This window comes from Nannobrachium achirus (assembly GCF_963921795.1).
Source record: "Nannobrachium achirus genome assembly, chromosome: 23".
NCBI lineage: Eukaryota > Metazoa > Chordata > Actinopteri > Myctophiformes > Myctophidae > Nannobrachium > Nannobrachium achirus.
This window is the reverse complement of record NC_137830.1, coordinates 4,415,761-4,439,688: the sequence shown is the minus strand read 5'-3', so window position 1 is coordinate 4,439,688 and position 23,928 is coordinate 4,415,761. Positions and strand designations below refer to the sequence as shown.

Sequence of the window (23,928 nt, the reverse complement as noted above, 5' to 3'; positions counted from 1 at the left end):
AATGGACTGAAATGTTATGGCTGTTGAAACTCATATGCCAGTAGTTTTATAAGCAAAATATTGGTGTCGGGTTAAAGGTGCACACATCTCAAGCAACACAAAAGAGGAATAAAGGAGGAAGCCAGACGGACCTGCCTGAGGATTCAGTGTTCACAGTAATACAGAGAGCAGACAGACCTGTCTGAGGCTTGACGGTGTTCAGGTCACAGTAGAGCTCTTTGACCACGGCCGAGCGGTTCTCCATGGGTCTCTCGGTCACATGACCTTTCCACTTCCTGAAGCCAAACTGGGAGGAAAACAAAGTTCACACGTTTAGAGCAGGGCTTTTCAAACTGTTTTAGACTCAGGGAACCCCTGTCAAAAACGTTTTCATCCCATGAATTACACTTTTTTGAATCTTACATCATATTACGTAAATATGCACATCTTTCCACCTGAGATACAGTAGGATATGTCACAGAGAAATATCAGTTTCAGAACTGATTGGAAATAACTTTATACTTGGCATTTAACCACTTGAACCTCACCATCCCTAATTTGGGGGGGTGGGTGTTCCCCAAAAATAGACGATCTACAACAGGGGTCCTCAAATACAAATCTTGAAGGTCCACAAATACTCTTTTGAAACAGGTCCGGGTCCTGGGGAAAACAAAACAATTAAATATATATATATCTTTTTTATATATTTATATTCGCTTATTTTTATTATGTTGGTCAATCTTAAATAGTAGGCTAAGATACAAAAAAGTACCAACCAGGGGTTGACACTATGGTCTCAGAGGCACTTGTCCGTCTGGAAAGTACAGGTCATGTTCTACTTGCCCTCACGTCATGGCCACTTGCCCTCATTATTGTTCATCTTACATAATTAGGGATCCCTCTCTTATTTTTTTTTTACATTGGCTGATGTTTTTTTTTTTTTTTTTTAGTAGTTTGTTGATGCAGTAATGGTCTTTTTCCGTTTCTTTCTTTATTAAAAGAGTCCTTAAATTATGACTTCACTGTCATCTGGGCTGGGGACCAAAATCATTTGGGGGCCTTACTTGATTGAAGAGAAACAACCCATTAAAGCAGGGAGAACAGAATGTTCAAAGTGGAGCAGAGATATTTTGCCCTAGTGCTCTGGTTTCTTTTAACAAACTGGGATAATCTTCGAATAATTTATGCTTGTGTCGCAACGTGAATATCGATATGAAAACAAGGTGTCGCGCGTCAGAGACGAAGCATATCCATGCAGAAAGAGAGGCAGCCGTCACAGGCTGTCGGGCCGTGGCACGTCGCGACAAACTCTGGAGATAAGATTACAATCCTGCAAACGTATTCACGCTGATGATGTTTTGCGTGAAAGAAACCCCACTGATTTATAACTAGTTGCATTGTTGGTGGCTCAGTGGCTGAAGCTACTGCTGCTGCTGCTGCTGCTCCGAAAACTTCCGCGGTCTGTGGTAACAGCCTATCAGCGCATCGTTGTCATAGAGATGACAACCCATAATACTTTGTTGCCCGGCATCAGCCAATCAGCGCGTCGTTGTCTCTCTCTCTCTCTCTCACACACACACACACACACGCTCAGCGCATGCAATGAAAGTGAATGAATACAATGAGAAGTGGAAACAAAACGTGGAGATATTTTTCCACTTTTTTTCACTATAATTCGTTCTGGGTCCGGTCGGCGGTGCCTCGCGGTCCCCTGATCTACAAGCTCACAACGCAACAACGTGGCGTGTTGTGAGCTTGTAGATCTGCTAGTTTTTGGTGAGATGAGAGTTGGCTGTAGAGCTAATCAGGTCTGTTTTACTAAGCATAGTGAAGTGATATTGATGAATTCCAAATATTACCAAAGTATTCTGAGGCACCTCTGGACTGGCATCACGGCACCTAGGGTGCCACAGCACCCACTTTGGGAAACCCTGGTGTAAAGACAATAACAAACCTAGCCCAGCCTCCCCTGACCCTTCTTTGTATTTACCTACTGTATATTTTTTTTTGCACTGTTTATTTTATTTTTACTTTTTTTTTACTATATCTACTCTGCATAGTACTGTGTTCTATCCGTCTGTCATTCAATGTTATATGAGATACTTCAATGGTTTCCTATGGAAATAAGCCTAGTCTTTTCTAGGATCTCCTTTTGGTAGACCTTGAACCAGTGAACTGTACCGTCATGAAACTGTACCTTTTTCTATGCAAACTTCTAATAAAGTCTTCAATCAATCAATCAAAGACATAGCCTGGAATCCAGACTGATTCGTTATGTTCGTCTGACTTTCTTTTCTCACTTTGCTTCTCAGCCTGGCCAAGGTCTCTTACTCTTATTCGACTCGTATTTCCAAACGTCACCAACTACGTAGGAAAGTCGAGACGTGACTTGAGTGTTGAATCTTCCGAATTGAACGACCTCCGTTGTCAAGGTCCCTATGTCCTTAGAGGCCACATGTCCCTAGCGCGCCCGATGTATCCACCCCTAAAGCCTCGATCAGAGTCGGCTCCGCGGTGGATGGTGGAAGGCTATCCACCGCGGTGTAGTCTTTCTGAGTCATAAAACTACAACGTTACGTCATTCCTCGCGGTGAAGAGCTTTCCACCGCGAGTCCCGACACATCTCTCTGTTTTTACTTTCAGACAGATAGGCTCTTCACCCCGTTCACTGATTGGTCGATCTAGACCACTCAGTCACGGTGAATAGGACTCCACCGTGACGGACTATGATGGCCTTCACTTATTAATTTGCGGTGGATAGCTCTTCACCGCAGACTCTGATCGAGGCTTAAGTGCCCACTTATCCAAGCGCCCACATGTCCCTAGTGCCCAGATGGTTCTGGTGGCCAGTTGTCCAGGTGCCCAGTCTGCCCACTTCTCCAAGTGGGCAGACTGTACCTTGGTTGTCATGGTTACAGTACCTTGGTAACCATGGTTACAGTACCTTGTAGTTGTTGGCCTCCCTCATGGCCTCCACCTCGTTCTCAGCTCTGATGGTGGTCTTGGAGGTTCCCTCCTGCCAGGCCTCTTCATACTGGGAGGGGGTGGAGCGGGCCGACGTCCTGGACTGACCTGCAACGCACGCCACGTCAGGAGAGATACACCTTACAAGAACCCATATCATATCATATCTGTATCTATGTTTTTCAATAATTAAAGCATAAAATAACGTGGTTAAAACCCAAAATGACACAGAATATGCCTTCCCTGTCTAAATGTGTTAAGCGCTGCTCACCTCGAGGTACAGCCAGCAGCCCTTTAGGTGAGTAGGTGTAGTATAGTGGTCTACTCATCTCGAGGTACAATCAGACCTTTAGGTGAGTAGCTGCAGTATAGTGGTCTAACTCACCTCGAGGTACAGCCAGCAGACCTTTAGGTGAGTAGGTGCAGTATAGTGGTCTACTCATCTCGAGGTACAATCAGACCTTTAGGTGAGTAGCTGCAGTATAGTGGTCTAACTCACCTCGAGGTACAGCCAGCAGACCTTTAGGTGAGTAGGTGCAGTATAGTGGTCTAACTCACCTCGAGGTACAGCCAGCAGACCTTTAGGTGAGTAGGTGCAGTAGTGGTGCCCGGCGTCCGAGTGGCGGGTGTCCGGGGAGGGCGTCTCAGCGACGGCCAGGTCCGAGTGACGTCGTCGTGGAAAGCGTGGATGCTGTTCAGCCTCCCCATGGTGTCCTGAGGAGCCAGGTTTTATTTTATTTTTCACTCACTACAAGCTTAGCAGTTAAATGTTCTGCAGAGACTAAACAAGAAGATATAAATAGGGGTCATCAATATATCTGTACACAGACATAATATAGGGGTGGGCGATATGGAAAAATATAGCATGATATATCCCAAGCTGTATCAGGATACACAATCTTATCAAGATTCTTTAGTTTTTCACACCTACAAGGTAACGAAAACTAACTGGCCATTTAGACCAGGGGTGGGCAACTGTGATGATGGAGAGGGCCAATATATTTTCACTCTCACTCCAGAGGGCCACAAAGCATTATACACTTATACAGTCAAAAAAAGCAAAAATAGCCGATCTACAAGCTCAAAACGCATCGCATTCAGGGTTTCCTGCAGGAAAAAGTCTTGACCAGGGGGGAAGCATAGGCTCGCGCGCTTGCGCGCGAGCCGGAAAATTTTGCTTAATTAATTAATTAATTTGCTTAATTAAAATGCATTTCTTGATACATTTTTATTATATTAATTCTTATGTTTGCCCTCAAAATATTAAGTGAAGTTAAATAAGAGAGAGAAGTTGCTTATAACAAACAAATCAAAACATATTTCGATTTTTGATTAAATCAGTTATCATTTTTGCCCTCAAAATATGAATGAGTTGGTGTGAAAAAGGAAAATGCAACTACATTATGCTATCATTATTCACATTTATTCAACATTGTGTAGCAAAACCAGTTTAGCTACTTTGACCCTGTACATCTGCTATTTGAAAATAGCTGATCTACAAGCTCACAGCATTACACAGCTAAACCAAACGTTGGCGAGCTTGTTTATAGGCTACTTTACATTTAAGTACCAATCGTTCTTATTTTGTTTTGAAGTCCACCGATAGGCTCTTATTTTGAAGCCTATGTATTGACCGGGGTAACAGGTTTACGTTGGTCTGACATGACGAACAATAACATACTGTAGCTACCTATCTTGCTAGTGCTACTGTGTGCTGATGATGAGTGATGACCAGTGATCGGACGCTATACTATCGTCGTAGGGTTAGGTAACGTGGTATTGGCGCTGCTATGTTTAATCTTACACATTAAACCAACATAAATAGTAAAGCTTTTCACAGGGAAGGCTTTATTGAGCACCCGCACAAAGTCCTGTGAAACTAACTCACGGAGTGGTGCGTGATTCTCATGCAGTAGCCTACACAAGTTCACAACACACATCCCTCCCGTGCTGGAGTTAAATACTTTTGCAAGTTTTTCTACGTGAGTCGCGGGTAACAGCCAGGATTTCCACCGCGGAGGTAAACTAAAGGCTCAGCCCTGAGCCGCTCAGGGCAGGGCGGCAGGCTGCATTGTGCCAGCCACTCTCTCCTCCTCCTCTCCTCCCCGGGAGGAGAAACATGCTCGCGGGCGGCGCCGCAGCGCAGCGTCGTGTAGGCGAAATGTGAAGTCCATCTACTGTATTAGTCCCAAATCGAAAAATGTACTATAGTGGTTTTAAAAGAAATCTACATCTCGTCCTTGCACCGTTAAAGCCCCGGTGAACATTTGTGACGGTGGGCTGCTCTGGACGTGTGTATGTGATGAAAACAAGCAGGCACTGGTGACGTTTAGGGCTTTTCGCTATGCGTCTTGGCCGGGCGCTAAAGATTTCAGACCAGGCGCAGCGCCTGGCTTGTAAAGTGCTGCCGGAAACGCTGGCATTGCGACGCGTTTTGAGCTTGTAGATTTGCTATTTTTGCTATTTTTTTTATTGGAATCCTGAATTATTTTTTGCTATTCTTGAATTGGAATCCTGAAAAGTTAAATTTTTATTTAATTTCAAATGCATTTATATGTTCTTATGTTAACTTTATGAACTTAAATACAAATACATTGGACATGAAAAAGACTAGTACTAGTCATTAAGCTACTAATATAGACTGAAGTAATAAAAGCGGGTCATGTTTGCATGTTTGGAATTGTAAACAGCTTGAAATCAAAACAGTCATTCACACTGCGGTAACCTGAGGGCTGCATTAAGTGAAGGTGGGGGCCGCATGTGGCCCCCGGGCCGCCAGTTGCCCATGTATGATTTTAGACCAACATGCAGATTTTAATGAATTCCGCAATGAATCCCTGTATTAACAAGGAATTCTTACATGGCTTCCTCATTATATCACGATATACACAATTATCTGAAGGACTCAAGAGACATCGTATCGTCTCAACGATATTTATCACTGTATCGCCCACCCCTACTGTAATAATAATAATATTAATATTACTAAAAAAAGAAGATATAGACAAGGGTCATCAACATGTCCGTACATGGACAAATGTGTCCGTGGCAAGACTTGGTCCTCTCCGTGGAACATTTTAGATTTCCTTTTGTAAAGATTGTATGCCTTTATACCAGAGGTTTTCAAACTTTTTGGTCTCAGGGCACCCCTGTAAATAACTTTTTCATCCACAGCACCCCTGAGTCACAGTGTTCATCTTACATCATCACAGAGAAATATCCGTTTCCATCAGAACTGACTGAAAATAATGTTATACTTGACATTTAACCACTTGAACATGCTTAACCCCCAGCATGCTTATTCTGGGGGGAAGGTTCACCAATAATAATAATAATAATGAATTGCATTTTAGATAATATGATAGACGATCTACAAGCTCACAACGCGTCACGTGAGCTTGTAGATCTGCTATTTTTGGTGAAGAGAGTTGTCTTAGATAGAAAACGAACTCATCAAGTACAGTGCAAAAAAGGTCTGTTTTACTAAGCATAGTGAAGTGATATTGATGTAGTGATATTGATGAATTCCAAATATTTATATCAAATGATCTCGCGGCGCCCCTGGACTGGTATCATGGCACCCCAGGGTGCCCCGTCACTTTGAAAACCCCTGCTTTATACGATAGGACAGTAGACTGACAGGAAATGGGTATAATTTTGATCATAAGACCCAATGAGTTTGGATGACTATTTCTATGCATTTGGTATTAATATTGATGTACTGACACATTACCATGAGCTGTTCTTACTTATTGTAAATCGCTCTGCATCAGCTAAACGCCTACATTGTAAATCGTGTCCTTGTGCTGGGCTCTGACAGACAGCAATCCTGACAGCACCAATCATCACAAGCACTGACTGAACAAAATGTTTCTGTTCAGTTTGCCAATGCCTTAGCTTGGGCATCACAACTAGCTTATGGCCATTATCGACACACACACACACACACACACACACACACACACACACACACACACACACACACACACACACACACACACACACACACACACACACACACACACACACACACACACACACACACACACACACACACACACACACAAGATAATAGAAACCAGAGTGTGTATTGTGTGTGAGGTTGTGACCACCGTTCCACACCCGATGCGTCCTAACTCTCCTGGGAAAACATCTGTGACTAACCTGAACCTGCTGATAGTCATATGGACGGTCTGTCTGTCTGTCTGTCTGTCTGTCTGTCTGTCTGATAGTCATATGGACTGTAGCCTCCTGGCTGTCTGTCTGTCTGTGACTGGACATGTTAATGCTTTAAAACAGGGTTCTTCAACGTTTTCAGGCCAAGGACCCCTTAGTCGAGAGAGAGATGAAGTAGGGACCCCCACTATTTTTTTATAGATACCATATAGTTTCATTGTTGGACAGCACAATCATCAGTGTATTTTGGATTCATATAAATGTGTGTTTTCAGATATTTAACCTTTTGAACCATCAATACACTTGACCTTTCACTCTGTACTTAGTCTGCTCTTTTTCTCCTCTACACCAAACCTCTTTGCCCGAAAATAGACGATCTACAAGCTCACTGTGAGCTTGTTGATCTGCACTTTTTGGCTAAAGTTCTCCGGTATGGGTACTCCGGTACTAGGGTTCAAGTGGTTAATATGAAAAAGAAGAAAAAAGTTTCAATCACTCAAAGATTTGGAGGACCCCCTGTAGTAACTCTGGGGACCCCCTAGGGGTCCCGGACCCCCTGTTGAAGACCTCTGCTTTAAAAAACATTGGTGCTACTAATCTTGGTACAAATCCTGGCCGAGTCAGGCTGACTAAAGGCCTACCAGTGCCTTCTCAAAATGTCAAGGACCCCCAAATTAAAAGCCATTAAGACCTGGAATTATTTTACACTTTAGCTATTGAAAAATAGCACATCTGCAAGCTCGCAGCGCGGCACCGATAGTTAAAACATAAAATAATGGTTAAAGCAATAACGTGCAATATGTCTAAATGATTTAAAACAGGGGTCTTCAACAGGGGGTCCTCAGAGTTACTACAGGGGGTCCTCCAAATCTTTGTGTGATAGGAACTTGTTTTGTTCTCCTTTTGTATATTAACCACTTGAACCCTAGTGTCCATATTCAGAGAACTTTAATCGAAAATAGCAGATCTACAAGCTTGTAGATCTGCTATTTTTGGCAAAGAGCTTTGGTGTAGAGGAGAAAAAGAGCGGACTAAGTACAGAGTGAAAGGTCAAGTTCATTAAGGATTGACGGTTCAAGTTAAATATCTGAAAACACAAATTGACATGAATCCAAAATACACTGATGATTGGGCTGTCAAACGATGAAACTAGGCCTATATGGAATCTATGAACAGGTTGTGGGGGTCCCTGCTTCATCTTTCACTCCACTAAGGTCTCCTTGGCCTGAACACTTTGAAGACCCCTGCTTTAAAATCATTAGTGCTAGAAGTACAAATACTGGCTGAGTCAGACTGAAAGAGCCTCACAGTGGTTCTCAAAATGGCAAGGACATTAGCCCACGGACCCCCGTTTGAAAAGATATGCCAGGGACCCCCATAAGAAGATCTTTTACAGCTCTAGCAGTGCTTCTCAACTATTTTAATTTCAAGGACCCCCAGTTTGACATACGTTATAGGCTACAGACCCCCATTTAATGGTATTTCTATTTCTGGGACCCCTGTAAAATCAATATTCAATCAATAGGCATATTATTTAACTGCAGGGACCCCCTAGAATTCCCTCAAGGACCACTGTGGGTCCCTGGACCCCACTTGAGAACCATTGCTCTAAGGGTCCATTTGGTTCCATTTGTACACTCTGAGTTACAGAGTTTAGAGCTCTTTATGTTGTGTGACTGTCTCTCATTTTGTTTGTTCAAAACATACCAAAACAACAAACAAACCAGCAACAGGTGATTTTAATGAATCCTGATACCCAGATTTGAAATACCAACCTATTCTAAACATAAACACTTGCACACTACTAGCCCTGAAACATCACGGTCGTATCTCACCACCGTCATGGTTGAGGTTTAACCTGGTGTTGAGCAGTTTAGCCAATTTGCCAAGTACGTCTACAAGAATGTTCAGATTTAAAAATTAAAGTGCTTAATGAAGGCTCAAGGATGTCTTAATATGGTACGCTCAAGCAGAATTACCTGTTTCGGCTGTATTGTTTAATAAAAAACATTTTAATCCGATCAGTTGCCATTTTCTAAAGACAGTGTTAATGTATCAGAGTGCAGTACACCTCCCAACCGATGGGGTCGCGTAGTGGAAATGGCCGTCGAAAATGGCCGTCGATCGGATTTAAATGCTTTTTATGAAACAATACTGTAGATAAGGGTAATTATATTTGAGCAGTACATATTGTAACATCCCTGAGCCTTCAGTAAGCTCTTTATTATTTAAATGAGAACCTTTATGTAAACGTACGTGGCAAATTAACTAACTGCTAAACAGGAGATTGAGGTGGATCCATGACAATCGTGAGAAACGACCGTCATGTTTCAGGATTAATTAAAGCCAAGATTTGTAATAAAACACCAGCCGATTGATTCTAAACACAAAACACATAGACGCGTGCACAGCAACGTGGACGAGCGGGTTCATAGAAGCACCTGGAAAACTTGTAGAAACTTAAAGCCTAAAGAAGTCAAGTTTAAAACGTCCCACTGATAGGAATCAGAATGAAGTAAAAACATGTCTTACCTGAACTGCCTGCCGTGGATCTTTTCCTCGCGTTTTCAGCGTCACTTGGTGCGAGCAGAGGTTTAGTTTGAGACATTTTAATTTTATTTTATTTTATCTTCACACAGAACCTCTGCTGCTTCACATGGCCTGTCTGTCTGTCTGTCTGTCTGTCTGTCCGTCCGTCCGTCTGTCTGTCCGTCCGTCTGTCTGTCGCTCCTCTCTCTCTCAGGCTCAGCTGCTGGGACTGCACTGGTTCAGGTGCATTCTGGGAAATGTAGTCGGCCTGGAATTTGATTGTATGCTATAATAATAACAACAACAATAATAATAAAAACAACAATAATTATGGCTACGCAAAAAGTCATTAAAGTGACACAATAGCCATATGAATAGAATCTGAATTCTTCTTTTATACATTAACCACTTGAACCCTAGTTTTTAGGGGTGTAACGATACATTTTAATAGCGATTCGATACATATCACGATACATGGTTGACGATACGATACATGGACGATATTTGTTCATTCATGGCGATACGATACGATACGATTTAATTATTTAAAATCGATATAGTAACTATTTAGCAAAGAAATTAAATCTGTGTGAAAGGTGTGGATAGTGAAGGTTTTTAAGGGAAACATGTATTATTATACACCTGGAGAAGAACAACAGAGCAGGAGATGAAGGTGCAAGGACTGTCATGGCAACAGCTGGAGCGGAGGGCACAAGACCGAAGGGGATGGAGGAGCCTCATCGATGGCCTATGTTCCTTAGGGAATTTAAAGGCCTAAGTAAGTAAGTAAGTGTATTATTATGGATATAAATAAGTAAACACAGTGATTATCTGCCAAATACATGGACATTGTATATTGACAAACCCACACCTTGACATGAACCCAGAGATAACACACATTTATCGATAGACCAGTGTAACTATATGGAAAGGAAAAGTAATTAAACCCCTCCTTTTAATTTTTTCTTCTTAAAAATGCTAAATACAATGCACAAGTAGGTAGTATCGATACAATCGATTCTTTGCACTGCCGATTCGATACGATACAAAATAAAACGATACGATTCGATTTTAGCTGTTTTCATTTCGATCTACTTCAATTTTTTAAGTTAAAAACGATATTTCGATACAGTTACTATATTGTTACACCCCTACTAGTTTTCATATTCTGAGAACTGTAGCCAAAAATAGCAGATCTACAAGCTCACAAGCCTCGCGCTGCAAGGCGTTGTGAGATTGTAGATCTGCTATTTTTGGCAACAAGGTTTGGTGTAGAGCAGACTAAGTACAGAGTGAAAGGTGAAGTTTATTAAGTATTGACGGTTCAAGTGGTTAAATATCTGAAAATTGTCATGAATCCAAAATACACTGATGATTGTGCTGTCAAACAATGAAACTATATGGAATCTATGAACAGGTTGTGGGGGTCCCTGCTTCATCTCTCTCTCAACTAAGGGGTCCCTGGCCTGAAAACGTTGCTCTAGTGCACTACCAGAATACATCTGGTAGAGGATCGCCCCAATGGTCAATTTCAACACACTGAAGACCATAGCTGGTGCAATAATCCAGCCCCTCTTTGACTACGGAGTCCACGTATGGTATCGTGACGCCCCACAAGCCCTGAAAACAAAACTCCAAACAGCCCAAAATAAACTAATTAGGGTTCTGCTCAACCTTCCCTATCAGACTCACCTCACCGCTACACACCAGTTAAGAGTGGGGTGGCTCAGAGTAGATGATAGAGTACAGCAACTTGCAATGGGCCTGGTGTACAAGATACACTACACCACTATGATACCCAAGTACCTGTCAAAATACTTTATAAACATTAAGGATGTCCATAATTATAACACCAGAGGCAGCGCCACAGATCACTTCCAACCCAGAGTAAAAACCAACAAAGGGTCAAACTCGTTTTTCTGCTATACCACCAAAATGTGGAAAGCCTTACCGAAGGCCATAAAGGAGTGTGGATCACTAGCATCCTTTAAAATTGCCCTGAAAAACCACTTACAGGCAGCAGCCGTTCGCAACTGGTAAAAAAAAATGAACCTAGCCCAACCCTACCCTCCCCTGCCCCTTCTTTGTATATACTGTTTGTTTAGACTTACTGTTTTCTTTTTTGTTTTTCTTTACATATCTACTAGTGCATAGTACTGTGTTCTATTTGTCTGTCATTCAATGTTATATGAGATACTTCAATGGTTTCCAGTGGAAATAAGCTTAGTCTTTTCATGGATCTCCTTTTAGTAGACCTTGTAGCCTACCAGTGAACTGTACCGTCATGAAACTGTACCTTTTCCTATGCAAACTTCTAATAAAGTCTTCAATCAATCAATCAATAGCATGCATTTAATGAAGCTGAACATATCATTATAAAGCTTGTCTATCAAGGTGCTGACATCATTAGAACAGTTTAAAACATTTTCATCTCTGCTCCTCACTGCTAGCGTTTAGATAAAATGACTAGCAATGTCTGTACAGGCCATATTACAAATATATTGCAAAAACACACACAAAAGACATCTTTACTTTTATTTAAAGAGAAAGTCCGGCTCTGGACAAAAAGACAGCAAGTGGAGTTAGCGCAGACGAAGATCAAGGCAACAGCGACACCTTGTGTTTAATGTTGGGAACAACAACTCATAAAGCAGATGAAAATGCCTGTATTGAATTAGATTGGATATTGATTAACTGGACATTATTGCAGTGGTCTAAAGTAACTAAGTAGGCCTACATTTACTTATGTAGAGTAAGGTGGGGTAAAAGGCCCCCCTTAAGGATAATGTCTATTTTATGACCAATTAAAATACATTTTGATATTAATTCAGTATGTACATGTTAACAATGCTTTACCCAATACACCTATATGGGCACCATGTTGAAAAATTAGATACATTTGATTTTATAGTACAAAAAGAAAAACATGTAAAAAGGGCCTATTGCCCCACTACTGGGGTAATAGGCCCCCCTCTATGGGGTAATAGGCCCCCTTCTATGTCCTGGAGCAGAATAAGTGCTACAATCATGAAAATTGCCATGAGCATTTTCCATGGGTCACTTGACAAGATAATTGTCAGAGGAATTTGAATTTTCAAGATGGTGGCCATTTTTCAAGATGGCTGACACCTTAGTGGAGCAGTTATGTGATATAATAGTTTATTTGGTGATATAAGTATGAAAATTGGCATGAGCAGTCTCTGTGGGTCACTTGACAATTAGCCACCCACAGCTACTTGAAATTTCAAGATGGCGGACATTTTTCAAGATGGCCGACACCTTGTGGAGCAGTTAAGTGATATAATGGTTTATTTGGTGCTCCACTAAGGTGGTGGCCATCTTGAAAAATGGCTGCCATGTTGAAATTTCAAGTAACTGTGGGTGGCTAATTGCCAAGTAAGTCTGGGTTTCCGAGGCTAATTGCCAAGTGACCCACAGAGACTACTCATGCCAATTTTCAGGCTTGTATCACCAAAATACCCAGGGGGCAAAGGAAGGTGTGCTGCATTTGCCCCGACATAAAAGGTTGTCCACCAGAAATATTATCTATGACCCAGTAGGATCACAACCTATATGGACAACCCGGTCAATTTGTACAACAAAGTCCAATATGGCTGCCTCAATATTAGCCCCTATTAGTTTTAATGGGGGGTGAATAGGGCAAAATTTTAAACTGAGGGATATTTCCACGAAACTTCACAGGTTGATCAATGGTATACATATGAACATTTTTTTGTATTGCAAGTTTCCATGAAATCCAATATGGCCACCACAATATGGCCGCCATAATGTAAGGACCCAGAAAATAGGTTTTGCCTCTAACTTCTGAACCAGATGAGCTAGAAACGCAAACTTGGTGTCTATTTCATGGTGTCTGACCATGGGAGACTCAATGGAATAGCTAATTTTATTATTGGGTGTGTCTGGACCTTTATTGTGCATATTTGCAAGATGGTGGACTCCCAAAATAGAGCTTTAACATAATTTCTACCATTATTGTTGACTGCTTTTGCAAATACAAGCAATATGAATCCATTTGCTAAGATTTATGGCACAGAAGGGACTTATACCTGTATTATTCTTGAGTTTGCATGTTGTCAAAATGGCTGTAAATGAGATATTATATTTCCTGTCCGATTCTACTGTATGTAGTTGTAGCAAAGACTTCAGATAAAATCAGAGACCAAAACAATGTATCTTAGAAATAATTTTTTTATTTTAAAAAAAATAAAAAAAGAGAGAGATTATCTCAATGAAATGAATGCAACTGCCTTTTTGGGTCTTTCACACATAGACATGGACATGCTTTCCAACAACTTCAGCTTCAGGGAAATTATAATGAACACATGATTAAAACAGGCTGCATTATAATGCAAATAATTGCTAGTCACTATCACTGTCATGTGTACCTATCCTGCTGCATCTTGTCTCCAGTCCTTGGCAACGACACCCCAAGTAGCATGCAATTCCCTTCTTCGCACATGAAGTTCAATCACCCGAGAGAGACTTGGAGTAGAACCGCTGCTCCTTCACTTGGAAAGGAGTCAGCTTAGGTGGTTCGGGCATCTAGTACGGATGCCCCCCGAGCGCCTTCCTAGGAAGGTCCTCGATGCACGTCCCACTGGGAGGAGACCCCGTGGCAGACCTAAGACCAGATGGAAGGATTATATATCCAGACTGGCCTGGGAACGCCTCGGTATACTCCCAGAGGGAGTGGAGGAAGTTGCGCAGGATAAGGAAATCTGGAAGTCTCAGTTGGAACTGTTACCCCCACGACCCGATTCCGGATAAGCGGTTGAAGATGGATGGATGGATGGATGGCACATGAACAGTTTTTCTGGCAGCCTTTGATACAGCTACATGATATTGCCTTGTCCATTGATATAGGCCAGGCTGGCTATGTAGATGTACAGGGGACTGCCTTCCCATCACTGAGAGACCATCCATATTCAGTGAAGCAAGTGATGTCTGGCTTCGCGATGTGTGCAGTTTTATCTATTATGGCTGCAAGAGCAGCTCTTTTCAGGTGCAGGCCAAAGGCATTTCTGTAGATGGCAGCAGCTTCAACAGGGTTGATCGGTTATTTAGGAACTTGTACACTCTCAGCTTTGCCAGGTCAAAGTCCTCCGAATGGTCAGCTTTTGATGCATATACAGCTATTGTGAGGTCTCTAGCCTGATTCTTGACATCCTCTGAGAGGGAATAAGAGGAATTTTCACCAAACTCCTGAAGTGCAGGGAGATCTAGACCCATGCTGGTCTTGAACCATGCCTTCTTTCCAGTGAAAAAGGGATAGCTGGTGGTATCTCTGCCACTCAGGCTGTGAATAAAGGGCAGGGCACGACACTGTGCGAGTCCAAGGGCTGAGACCATGTGATGGATAGGAAGATATGCATCCTGCTCTGTTCTCACCCACAGCTCTGGAAGGTCTAGGAGGTGGGTGGCAGCATGATATATGCCTATATCATGCTGCCGCCATGGGAAGGCAGTCCCCTGTCCATCTACAGAGCCAGCCTGGCCTATATCAATGGACAAGGCAATATCATGTAGCTGTATCAAAGGCTGCGAGAAAAACTGTTCATGTGCGAAGAAGGGAATTGCATGCTACTTGGGGTGTCGTTGCCAAGGACTGGAGACAAGATGCAGCAGGATAGGTACACATGACAGTGATAGTGACTAGCAATTATTTGCATTATAATGCAGCCTGTTTTAATCATGTGTTCATTATAATTTCCCTGAAGCTGAAGTTGTTGGAAAGCATGTGCATGTCTATGTGTGAAAGACCCAAAAAGGCAGTTGCATTCATTTCATTGAGATAATCTCTCTCTTTTTTTATATTTTTTTTAATAAAAAAATAATTTCTAAGATACATTGTTTTGGTCTCTGATTTTATCTGAAGTCATTGCTACAACTACATACAGTAGAATCGGACAGGAAATATAATATCTCGTTTACAGCCATTTTGACAACATGCAAACTCAAGAATAATACAGGTATAAGTCCCTTCTGTGCCATAAATCTTAGCAAATGGATTCATATTGCTTGTATTTGCAAAAGCAGTCAACAATCATGGTAGAAATTATGTTAAAGCTCTATTTTGGGAATCCACCATCTTGCAAATGTGCACAATAAAGGTCCAGACACACCCAATAATAAAATTAGCTATTCCTTTGAGTCTCCCATGGTCAGACACCATGAAATAGACACCAAGTTTGCGTTTCTAGCTCATCTGGTTCAGAAGTTAGAGGCAAAACCTATTTTCTGGGTCCTTACATTATGGCGGCCATATTGTGGTGGCCATATTGGATTTCATGGAAACTTGCAATACAAAAAATGTTCATATGTATACCATTGATCAACCTGTGAAGTTTCGTGGAAATATCCCTCAGTTTAAAATTTTGCCCTATTCACCCCCCATTAAAACTAATAGGGGCTAATATTGAGGCGGCCATATTGGACTTTGTTGTACAAATTGACCGGGTTGTCCATATAGGTTGTGATCCTACTGGGTCATAGATAATATTTCTGGTGGACAACTTTTTATGTCGGGGCAAATGCAGGTTTCCCAAAAAAAGGCTGGTTTGCCCCCTGGGTAAAATAACCCTTTATATCACATAACTGCTCCAATTAGGTGTCAGCCATCTTGAAAAATGTCTGTCATCTTGAAAGTGTCCATTTCAAAGTGACCCATGGAAACTGCTAATGCCAATTTTCACGTTTGTATCATTAACTGAACGATTCTGCCAAAAATAAGCAGTTATTCTCTCCATGGGGCAAAAAGCCTCTGGGGGCTTCTTACCCCACACGAGGGGGGGGCCTATTACCCCAACGCTGTCATTGCAAAGAGTGTCATCTTAAATCTTAAACCTTTTTTATTTTTTTATTTTTTTAAGTTGATAATTTATCATAAGGCCTTCCTAATGATATACAAAAAATAAGTGAAGAGGTTCAACTTATTTACACCGAGTTTGGAACATTTTCACAGTGACAAAGAATTAGATCAGTTTATCTTAAATGTGTTTGATTGAGAAAGTTATGACCTGGATTAAGGTGAGACAATGAAATGTTGTATCCATGAAGAGCTAAGGATGCCAGGAATGTGCTGAAATCAAATAGTTTGCCACCTTGTAGTTCTGTAGAGAAATACAGCTGGGGGGCTTATTACCCCAGGGGGGCCTATTCCCCCACTCTACCCTACTGTTTGATGTATTTTTTTGTTTACTTGAGTATTTCCAGTTTTCAATACTTTTACTTCTTAAAGCCATACTGTGTAAGATGCCCAACTAGTGGTCATTAGCCCTATAGCAAACCGCGGTCGCGTCCGCGTCTTTCGGACGTTTTTCGTACCTTCAGACCCCCGCGTCTGCCTCCACCTCGCTGAGATCTATCTTTTAAGGGGTCCCTTGTTCCTGTGCGTTCAGTAATTCCAGAGATACGGACTCCTTCACCCTGCCTGGTAGGCGAAATTACCTAGAGAAGGGATGGTACAAACGGGCGACAACAAATATGGCTGCCATAGCGACCCCACTTCAAGATGCGCTGTGATTGGCCGGCAGTTGTATAACCCTCGCTGTGATTGGCCGGTAGTGTGATGACGCAATTTTGGCGCGAGATCCGGTCCACGGCAAGGATCTCAGTTTACATACAGAGAAGGCTTTACAGGCTGAAATTCACGGCGCGGATCTTCTAAAACTTTTGTGATTTAATAGTTAGGAGAATTTTAAGATTTGTTTTATAAAAAAAGTTACATGGCACAACTTTAACTTACTACATTAGGCCTACATCTCAGATCCAAATATTGTACTTACAACTTGTATTTAATACACTACAATTATTTAGTTAATCCTACTAGTTACTTTATAGATTGATTATTTTTATGAAACACAAATCAACCAACACATCAACACACATTATGTCCATTTGAAAATAGCCAATCTGCAAGCTCACATTGCCTTGAGATATGACAGATTTTGAGCTTGTAGATCTGTTATTTTCAAAAGATTTTTATAGATTTGAAGACTTGAAATGAGACACTACGCATAATGACTACATTTACTCTAGTACATTTTGATGCCAATACTTTTGTACTTTTACTAAAGTAAAATGTGAATTCTGGACTTTTACAGCTGTACATTGCAGTAGGGGTGGAAATTGGAATCGGCCAATATAAAAGATTATGCCAATTGTGTCTATGGCACTGCACAGCATGATGCTCTGGTCCTGTGACTAAAGTAAACATTAGCAAGTAGCAGCCAGTCTAGTGGCAGCCTACAGAATACAGATGGTGCTGATAACCTTTGCAATGTAAGGATATATTCCATAATCCTGCGCTCAATGTTGTCTCCAAAAAGAAGGGGGAAAAAAAGCATGCATCACCTGCTTTCCTCCTGCCTAGTCCAGACGGTCATATTAGACTGGATATTGTCTGTGATTTTGGATATTGTACTATTGTGATTGATTTGGCATTAGTGTTCTTCTTATTGGTACTCAAATTGAAGTATGTCTTGTAGGCCTACTTGGCCTGAATTTGTTTTTAATTGGAGCAACCCTATTTTCTAGTTCTTAGCTAAAGAAATCGGTATCGGAAAAATGGGTTTTGGCAGGTCAGACCTTCATAAAACCGGCGGATCGGTATTGGCCAAGAATTTTGCAATAGGTCCATCTCTACATTGCAGTATTGATACTTTTACTTAATAAAACATTTCAGTGCTCTTTCCACCACTGGTGGCCCATTCCCACTGGGCCAGATAAACAGATAAACTATATCTTTTTCCATTCAAGTGGATGATAAGATACTGATAAAAAAAAGAATATCTGTGACCGATATTATTTATCAGTATCTGGGGTTATTTAAAAGCATGATTCATCATAGCAGGGCTGCAAGCCAGCAACAACTGAAACATGGCAGATGTTTGTGAGCAGTAATGTAGGCTACCCAGTACCCACCTTTCATGTTGTATTGAGGAATTCTTCATGTTTAGATGTATGGGTGTTTACTGATGGAGTCAAACTATGTATTCATCCATTGGTTCTCAAAGTGGGGTCCGGGGACCCCCAGGGGTCCTTGAGGGAGTTCCAGGACAGGGTCTCCAGCTAAATGATAGTTATTCAATTCAATTCAATTCAATTCAATTCAATTCAATTAAATTCAATCTTTATTTCAGACCCAGGCAGATCCATATCACAGTTACAATAAAATACAACAACAAAAAACTATTAATGAAAATAATTCAAAAATAAAAGCAAAACGCACCAAGTTGATTATAGAAACCAATGTTACAAACCCTCATGGGTATGTAACTCTGCGAGTGTACAAACATAACCAAATGGATTTGGTTCCATTTGTATCCATTTGTGAGTTAAATTAACATTGATTTTTACATAAATTGGGTTCTCAGAGATTAAATACCATTAATTAAATGGGGGTCCGTAGCCTAAAAAGCATGTCAAACTGGGGGTCCTTGAAATTAAAATGGTTTGAAATCACCGCTAGAGCCATAAAAACCCTCTCTTATGGGGGATCCATGGCATGTCTTTTCAAACGGAGGCCTGTGGGCTAATAGATGTCAGTGTGGAGGTCCTTGATATGAAAACGTTTGAGAAGCACTGTAATCAATCATGGCCTTAGCAGAGATCACACAGAGTGATGCAAGGCATTCCTCATGATTCTAGAAACACCATAGGCAATGTTTATGTTTTTAATTGATGTGGGTCCTGAATGGCATAGCCAGGAACTCCAACCTCCCCCTGGAACTAAATATTTTGAGATGGGCGTCCGTGGCCAGATATATCATTTTGGGGGTCCTTCGCATGAAAAAGTGTGAGCGCCACTGACAGAGAAACGAGGGCCACTATATTTCCACCTTCACTCCAGAGGGCCACATTGCATATTGCTACGTCCAACTTTGTCATTCGAGTATCTCATACAAAAGAAGCAAAAATAGCAGATCTACGAGCTTGTAGATCGGCTGTTTTTGCTTCTTTTGAATTGGAATCCTGGAATCATTTTTTGTTATTTTTTTTTTATTTATTTTTTTTGAATCCTGAAATGTAACACATTGATTCAATTTCAAATGCATTTAGCTATATATTCATGTTAACTTTATGAACCTAAATACAAATACATTGGACATAAAAAAAAATACATTGTAATACTACTATACTATAGTCAATAAGCTTGACTGAATTAAAGCAGGTCATGTTTGGAATTATAACAGCTGAAATCAATAATAGATCAGTATTCCGGTATTAACCTGCGGGCCGCATTAAGTGAAGGTGAGGGCCGCATGTGGCCCCCGGGCCACCAGTTGCCCATGTATGACCTAGAGAGAGAGGCTTTATGAAGAGAGATCAGTCTGGTATTCAGTGGCGTCAGTTCAGAAAAGGCTAAGGTATGGCAACATGACTGGTGTCTTGCACCAGTCACCAATAGATGTGTATGTAAAAATCCTGAACATGAAGTGAACAGAGATGGCGTGACTCTCTCCAATACAAGGCTCTGGATCAGACCATAGTTGAAAACACACATCTCAAGTAGACTCACATTGTCTTTTATTCACAGACCAAAGAGGAAATCCAGCTGCCATCAAACTATTTATTTATTTCATGTATTTATTTATGTATTATTGTTTTACTTACTGGATTATTTCCAATTTGTTAGACTTTAATTTCTACTCATCTCAGAAAACTAGTGAAAACAGCTGATCTACAAGCACACAATGCCTCTGCTTGTAGATCAGCTGTTTTCACTAGTTTAGATCATTTTTAAAATGATAAATACAAAAGGTTTTGGACATACAAGGTTTCCATATGTCTGTCCTTAAAGGTTATATGAGTAAAATAAATACCTTAATGGAAACAAGCCCTGAGGCTTTCTTGCTGTGTTTATCCTTTTAGTTGACCTTGTACCAGTGAACTGTACTGTCATGTAAATGTACCTTTTCCTATGCAAACTTCTAATAAAGTCCTCAATCAATCAATCAATCAATCAATCAATCAATCAATCAATCAATACCATAGTGTCTCTTTGAACCAGACATACAAAAATACATTATGAATTAACCTATTGAAATTACACTATATTTATGTATTATTATTAGTATACATTTTATCCCATATTTTGTAACCCATTTTTCACCCAGTGCCAATTGCCTAAGCCAGGGGTCTTCAACAGGGGGTCTTCAGAGTTACTACAGGGGGTCCTCCAAATCTTTGAGTTATAGAACTTTTTTTTTCTCCTTTTTTATATTAACCACTTGAACCCTAGCGTCCATATTCTGAGAATATGGACGCTGCGAGGCGTTGTGAGCTTGTAGATCGGCTATTTTCAGCAAAGAGGTTTGGTGTAGAGGGGAAAAAGAGCAGACTAAGTACAGAGTGAAAGGTCAAGTTTATTAAGTATTGACGGTTCAAGTGGTTAAATATCTGAAAACACAAATTGACATGAATCCAACATACACTGATGATTGTGCTGTGCATGGAAGGAACACGTTATTCTAACCAGTTCCTTTCCCCTCCATCAGACGCCCTGGCTGGCCAGGGGGAGGCAGTATAGAGACCAGGATTACTGTTCATTGAGAGGGTAAATACCCTATAGGGCAGGGGTTCCCAAACCTTTTTGGCTCGGGGCACCCCTATAAATATTTTTTTTTTCATCCGAGGCAACCCTAAATTATTATATTCCTAATGTTCACTCCCAGCACCTTATATTTATAGCATATTTTTGCGATTAAGTTGTGAGGAAAGCGAGATAATCGCCATTTTGGTTACAACTGACTGAAAATAACGTTGTACTTCAAGTTTAAAATTATACTAAATATATATTTAAATGTCCAAATAAATTTCAAATATTATCAAATTATCTTGCAGCACCCCTGGACTGCCGTCGCAGCACCCCAGGGTGCCCCGTCACCCACTTTGAAAACCCCAGCCCAAGGGGACACAGGGAGAACATGCAAACTTCACACAGAAAGGAGAATACACTAATTAAACATGGAAACAATATCAGACTTTTAAGAATCCATTTATTTAAAAAAATAAACTTCTACAAATGGTCTTATAAAAAACATGTGAAGAATGAGAACGATATGCAAATTAAAACAAAACGACAGAAGGACAGAGGAAATAATGATCTAATAATGAATCAACAGATGAAACAATGAATGATGTGAACGTCATGGATGAATGAATGCAGACATTTAGTAGATGTTTGAATCCACAGTGATTTACAAAGTTCAACATGAGAGTAAATGACATGAAGTCTAGTCAACCAACAACATGCTCACAGCAGCAGGAGAGGAAAGAGTTAAACTGTTCTGCTGTTGTCATCATAGATCACAATGAGCTGAGAACAGCAGATCTACAAGCTCACAACGTGTCCATTTGGTGTAGAGAGGGTGGGGGGCCAAGTACAGAACCCTGTGGCACCCCAGTCAGTACAGTGGTTCAGTATAAAGGTTTATGTACAAGAAACAACAATGATACTGTGATAATTACATGATCAGATATACACTGTTCCTCTGTCTGTTGTGTCAAATATCACATATAAAACAATAGAGTAGATGTGTTTACATGAGAGACACAAGTATGATACTGACATATTTACACCATCATCATCAGTATTTATGATACATATTTATAAATTATATTTACACCATCATCATCATCAGTATTTATGATACATATTTATAAATGTGTGGAGTGGAGGTTTGAGCTGTCTGATTTTAATTAATCTAATCTGATCTGATCTAATCTGATCTATTCAGATCTAAAGCTGTGGTGATGACTGATACATATTTATTTACAGTGTATATATATTAGGGCTGTCAAATGATTAAAATTTTTAATCAGATTAATCACAGCTCAAAAATTAATTAATCATGATTAATCACGAATCGAACTATGTCCAAAATATGCCATTTCTTTATGTATATTGTTGCGGTAATGGCAAGCTAAAGGCAAAGATAGATTTATCATACAATATGTAGGACTATATATATGTTTATTATCATTATTGTTATTATTATTACTATTTATGCATTTTTTTTACCTTACCATTTATTGTGTAGCAATAGCAAATATTTATACAATAGGCCCATGGCTACGTCTAAAACACTGGCTTACACATGACTTTTCAGGCTGTGACCCCCCAAAATAATCATATTTGAACTGGGGACCCCCCTCCCCCCCCCCCCCCACACCACACACCCTGAGCACTTGGAATTGTTGGAGTTGGCATTACATTAGTTTTGACTGTTTGCTTGTGAAAATAGCAGATCTACATGCTTGTGAGCATGTAGATCCACAAGCATGTAGATCTGCTATTTTCAGAATTTCTGCCTCTAATATTTGATAATTTGACTAATGTTTGACCAGAGGTATGGTATAGGCCTAGTAAAAAAGCCCTTAATTTGTCAGTTTAGAAATGTGCAGATGCCACACCTATAGGCTACTGTATGTTGGTCTGTTTATTGTTGAGTGAGAAAACAATGTTAACATTAAGCTTAACATCTGGGGACCCCCCCAAAATAAAATTGGGGATCCCCCTAGGGTTCCCAACCCATAGGTTGAGAACCACTGCAATACAACACAGAATTATTTGACATCTAGGTTACAGATAAAACAGCTGACACACGTGCACAAGACAGAGAAAACAAGCGTTTGTAACAGCTGCCATTAATGTTGTGCTGTTGATTGCCTGGGTCAAATGCGCATTTTCAACGAGGCGATCGATCGTTAAGCTAATGTCATGACTGGCAGTGCCGTGCGTCTTTCATCTGATCCAAGTAAGTTTGGAGCACTCAGGCCAGCAGCCCAGCACCCTAACAACATCGCAGATTTTAGGAACAGAGGTAGAAGTAGGCTAGACTATATATTTTTCAGATGTATTGTATGATGATCAGGTATTATTCCAGTGAACGATCTAAATCCTGTTTCACTTTGAAACCGCAGCTCTTAGCTCTCCTCCGTCTCTCGCTGCTGCAGTCAGAGTGACATGCTTGTGTGTAGAAAGGGGAGGGGGGGGGGGGGTGGAGGAGGAGCAGTGGCAGCGCTATAGGCTACAGTAAGACAGTGTTCCACCGCAGATAGTGTTCCACCGCAGCAGGTCGTTCTGCTTTTGGATTAATTGCGTTAAAAAATTTAACGCAATTAATAAAATAAATTAATTACCGCAGTTAACGCGATAATTTTGACACCTTTAATATATATATATATATATATATATATATTAGACACGGTTTGATTTCATAGGGTTAATAACTCCTTCCTGTCAGGGACCCC

The 23,928-nt window shown here is 40.7% G+C and overlaps 1 protein-coding gene across 1 annotated transcript in view; it reads right to left on the bottom strand.

Moving 5' to 3' along the window:
- cax1 (cation/H+ exchanger protein 1) overlaps positions 1 to 23,928 on the bottom strand; it is a gene marked incomplete at both ends in the record, with an annotated part of 63,233 nt that overhangs the window by 29,726 nt on the left and 9,579 nt on the right. Inside the window, 4 exons of the mRNA XM_080753912.1 lie at positions 178 to 286; positions 2,924 to 3,051; positions 3,502 to 3,657; positions 8,955 to 9,014. Coding sequence (XP_080610038.1) covers positions 178 to 286; positions 2,924 to 3,051; positions 3,502 to 3,657; positions 8,955 to 9,014 — 453 coding nt within the window. The remainder of the gene's footprint in view (positions 1 to 177; positions 287 to 2,923; positions 3,052 to 3,501; positions 3,658 to 8,954; positions 9,015 to 23,928) is intronic.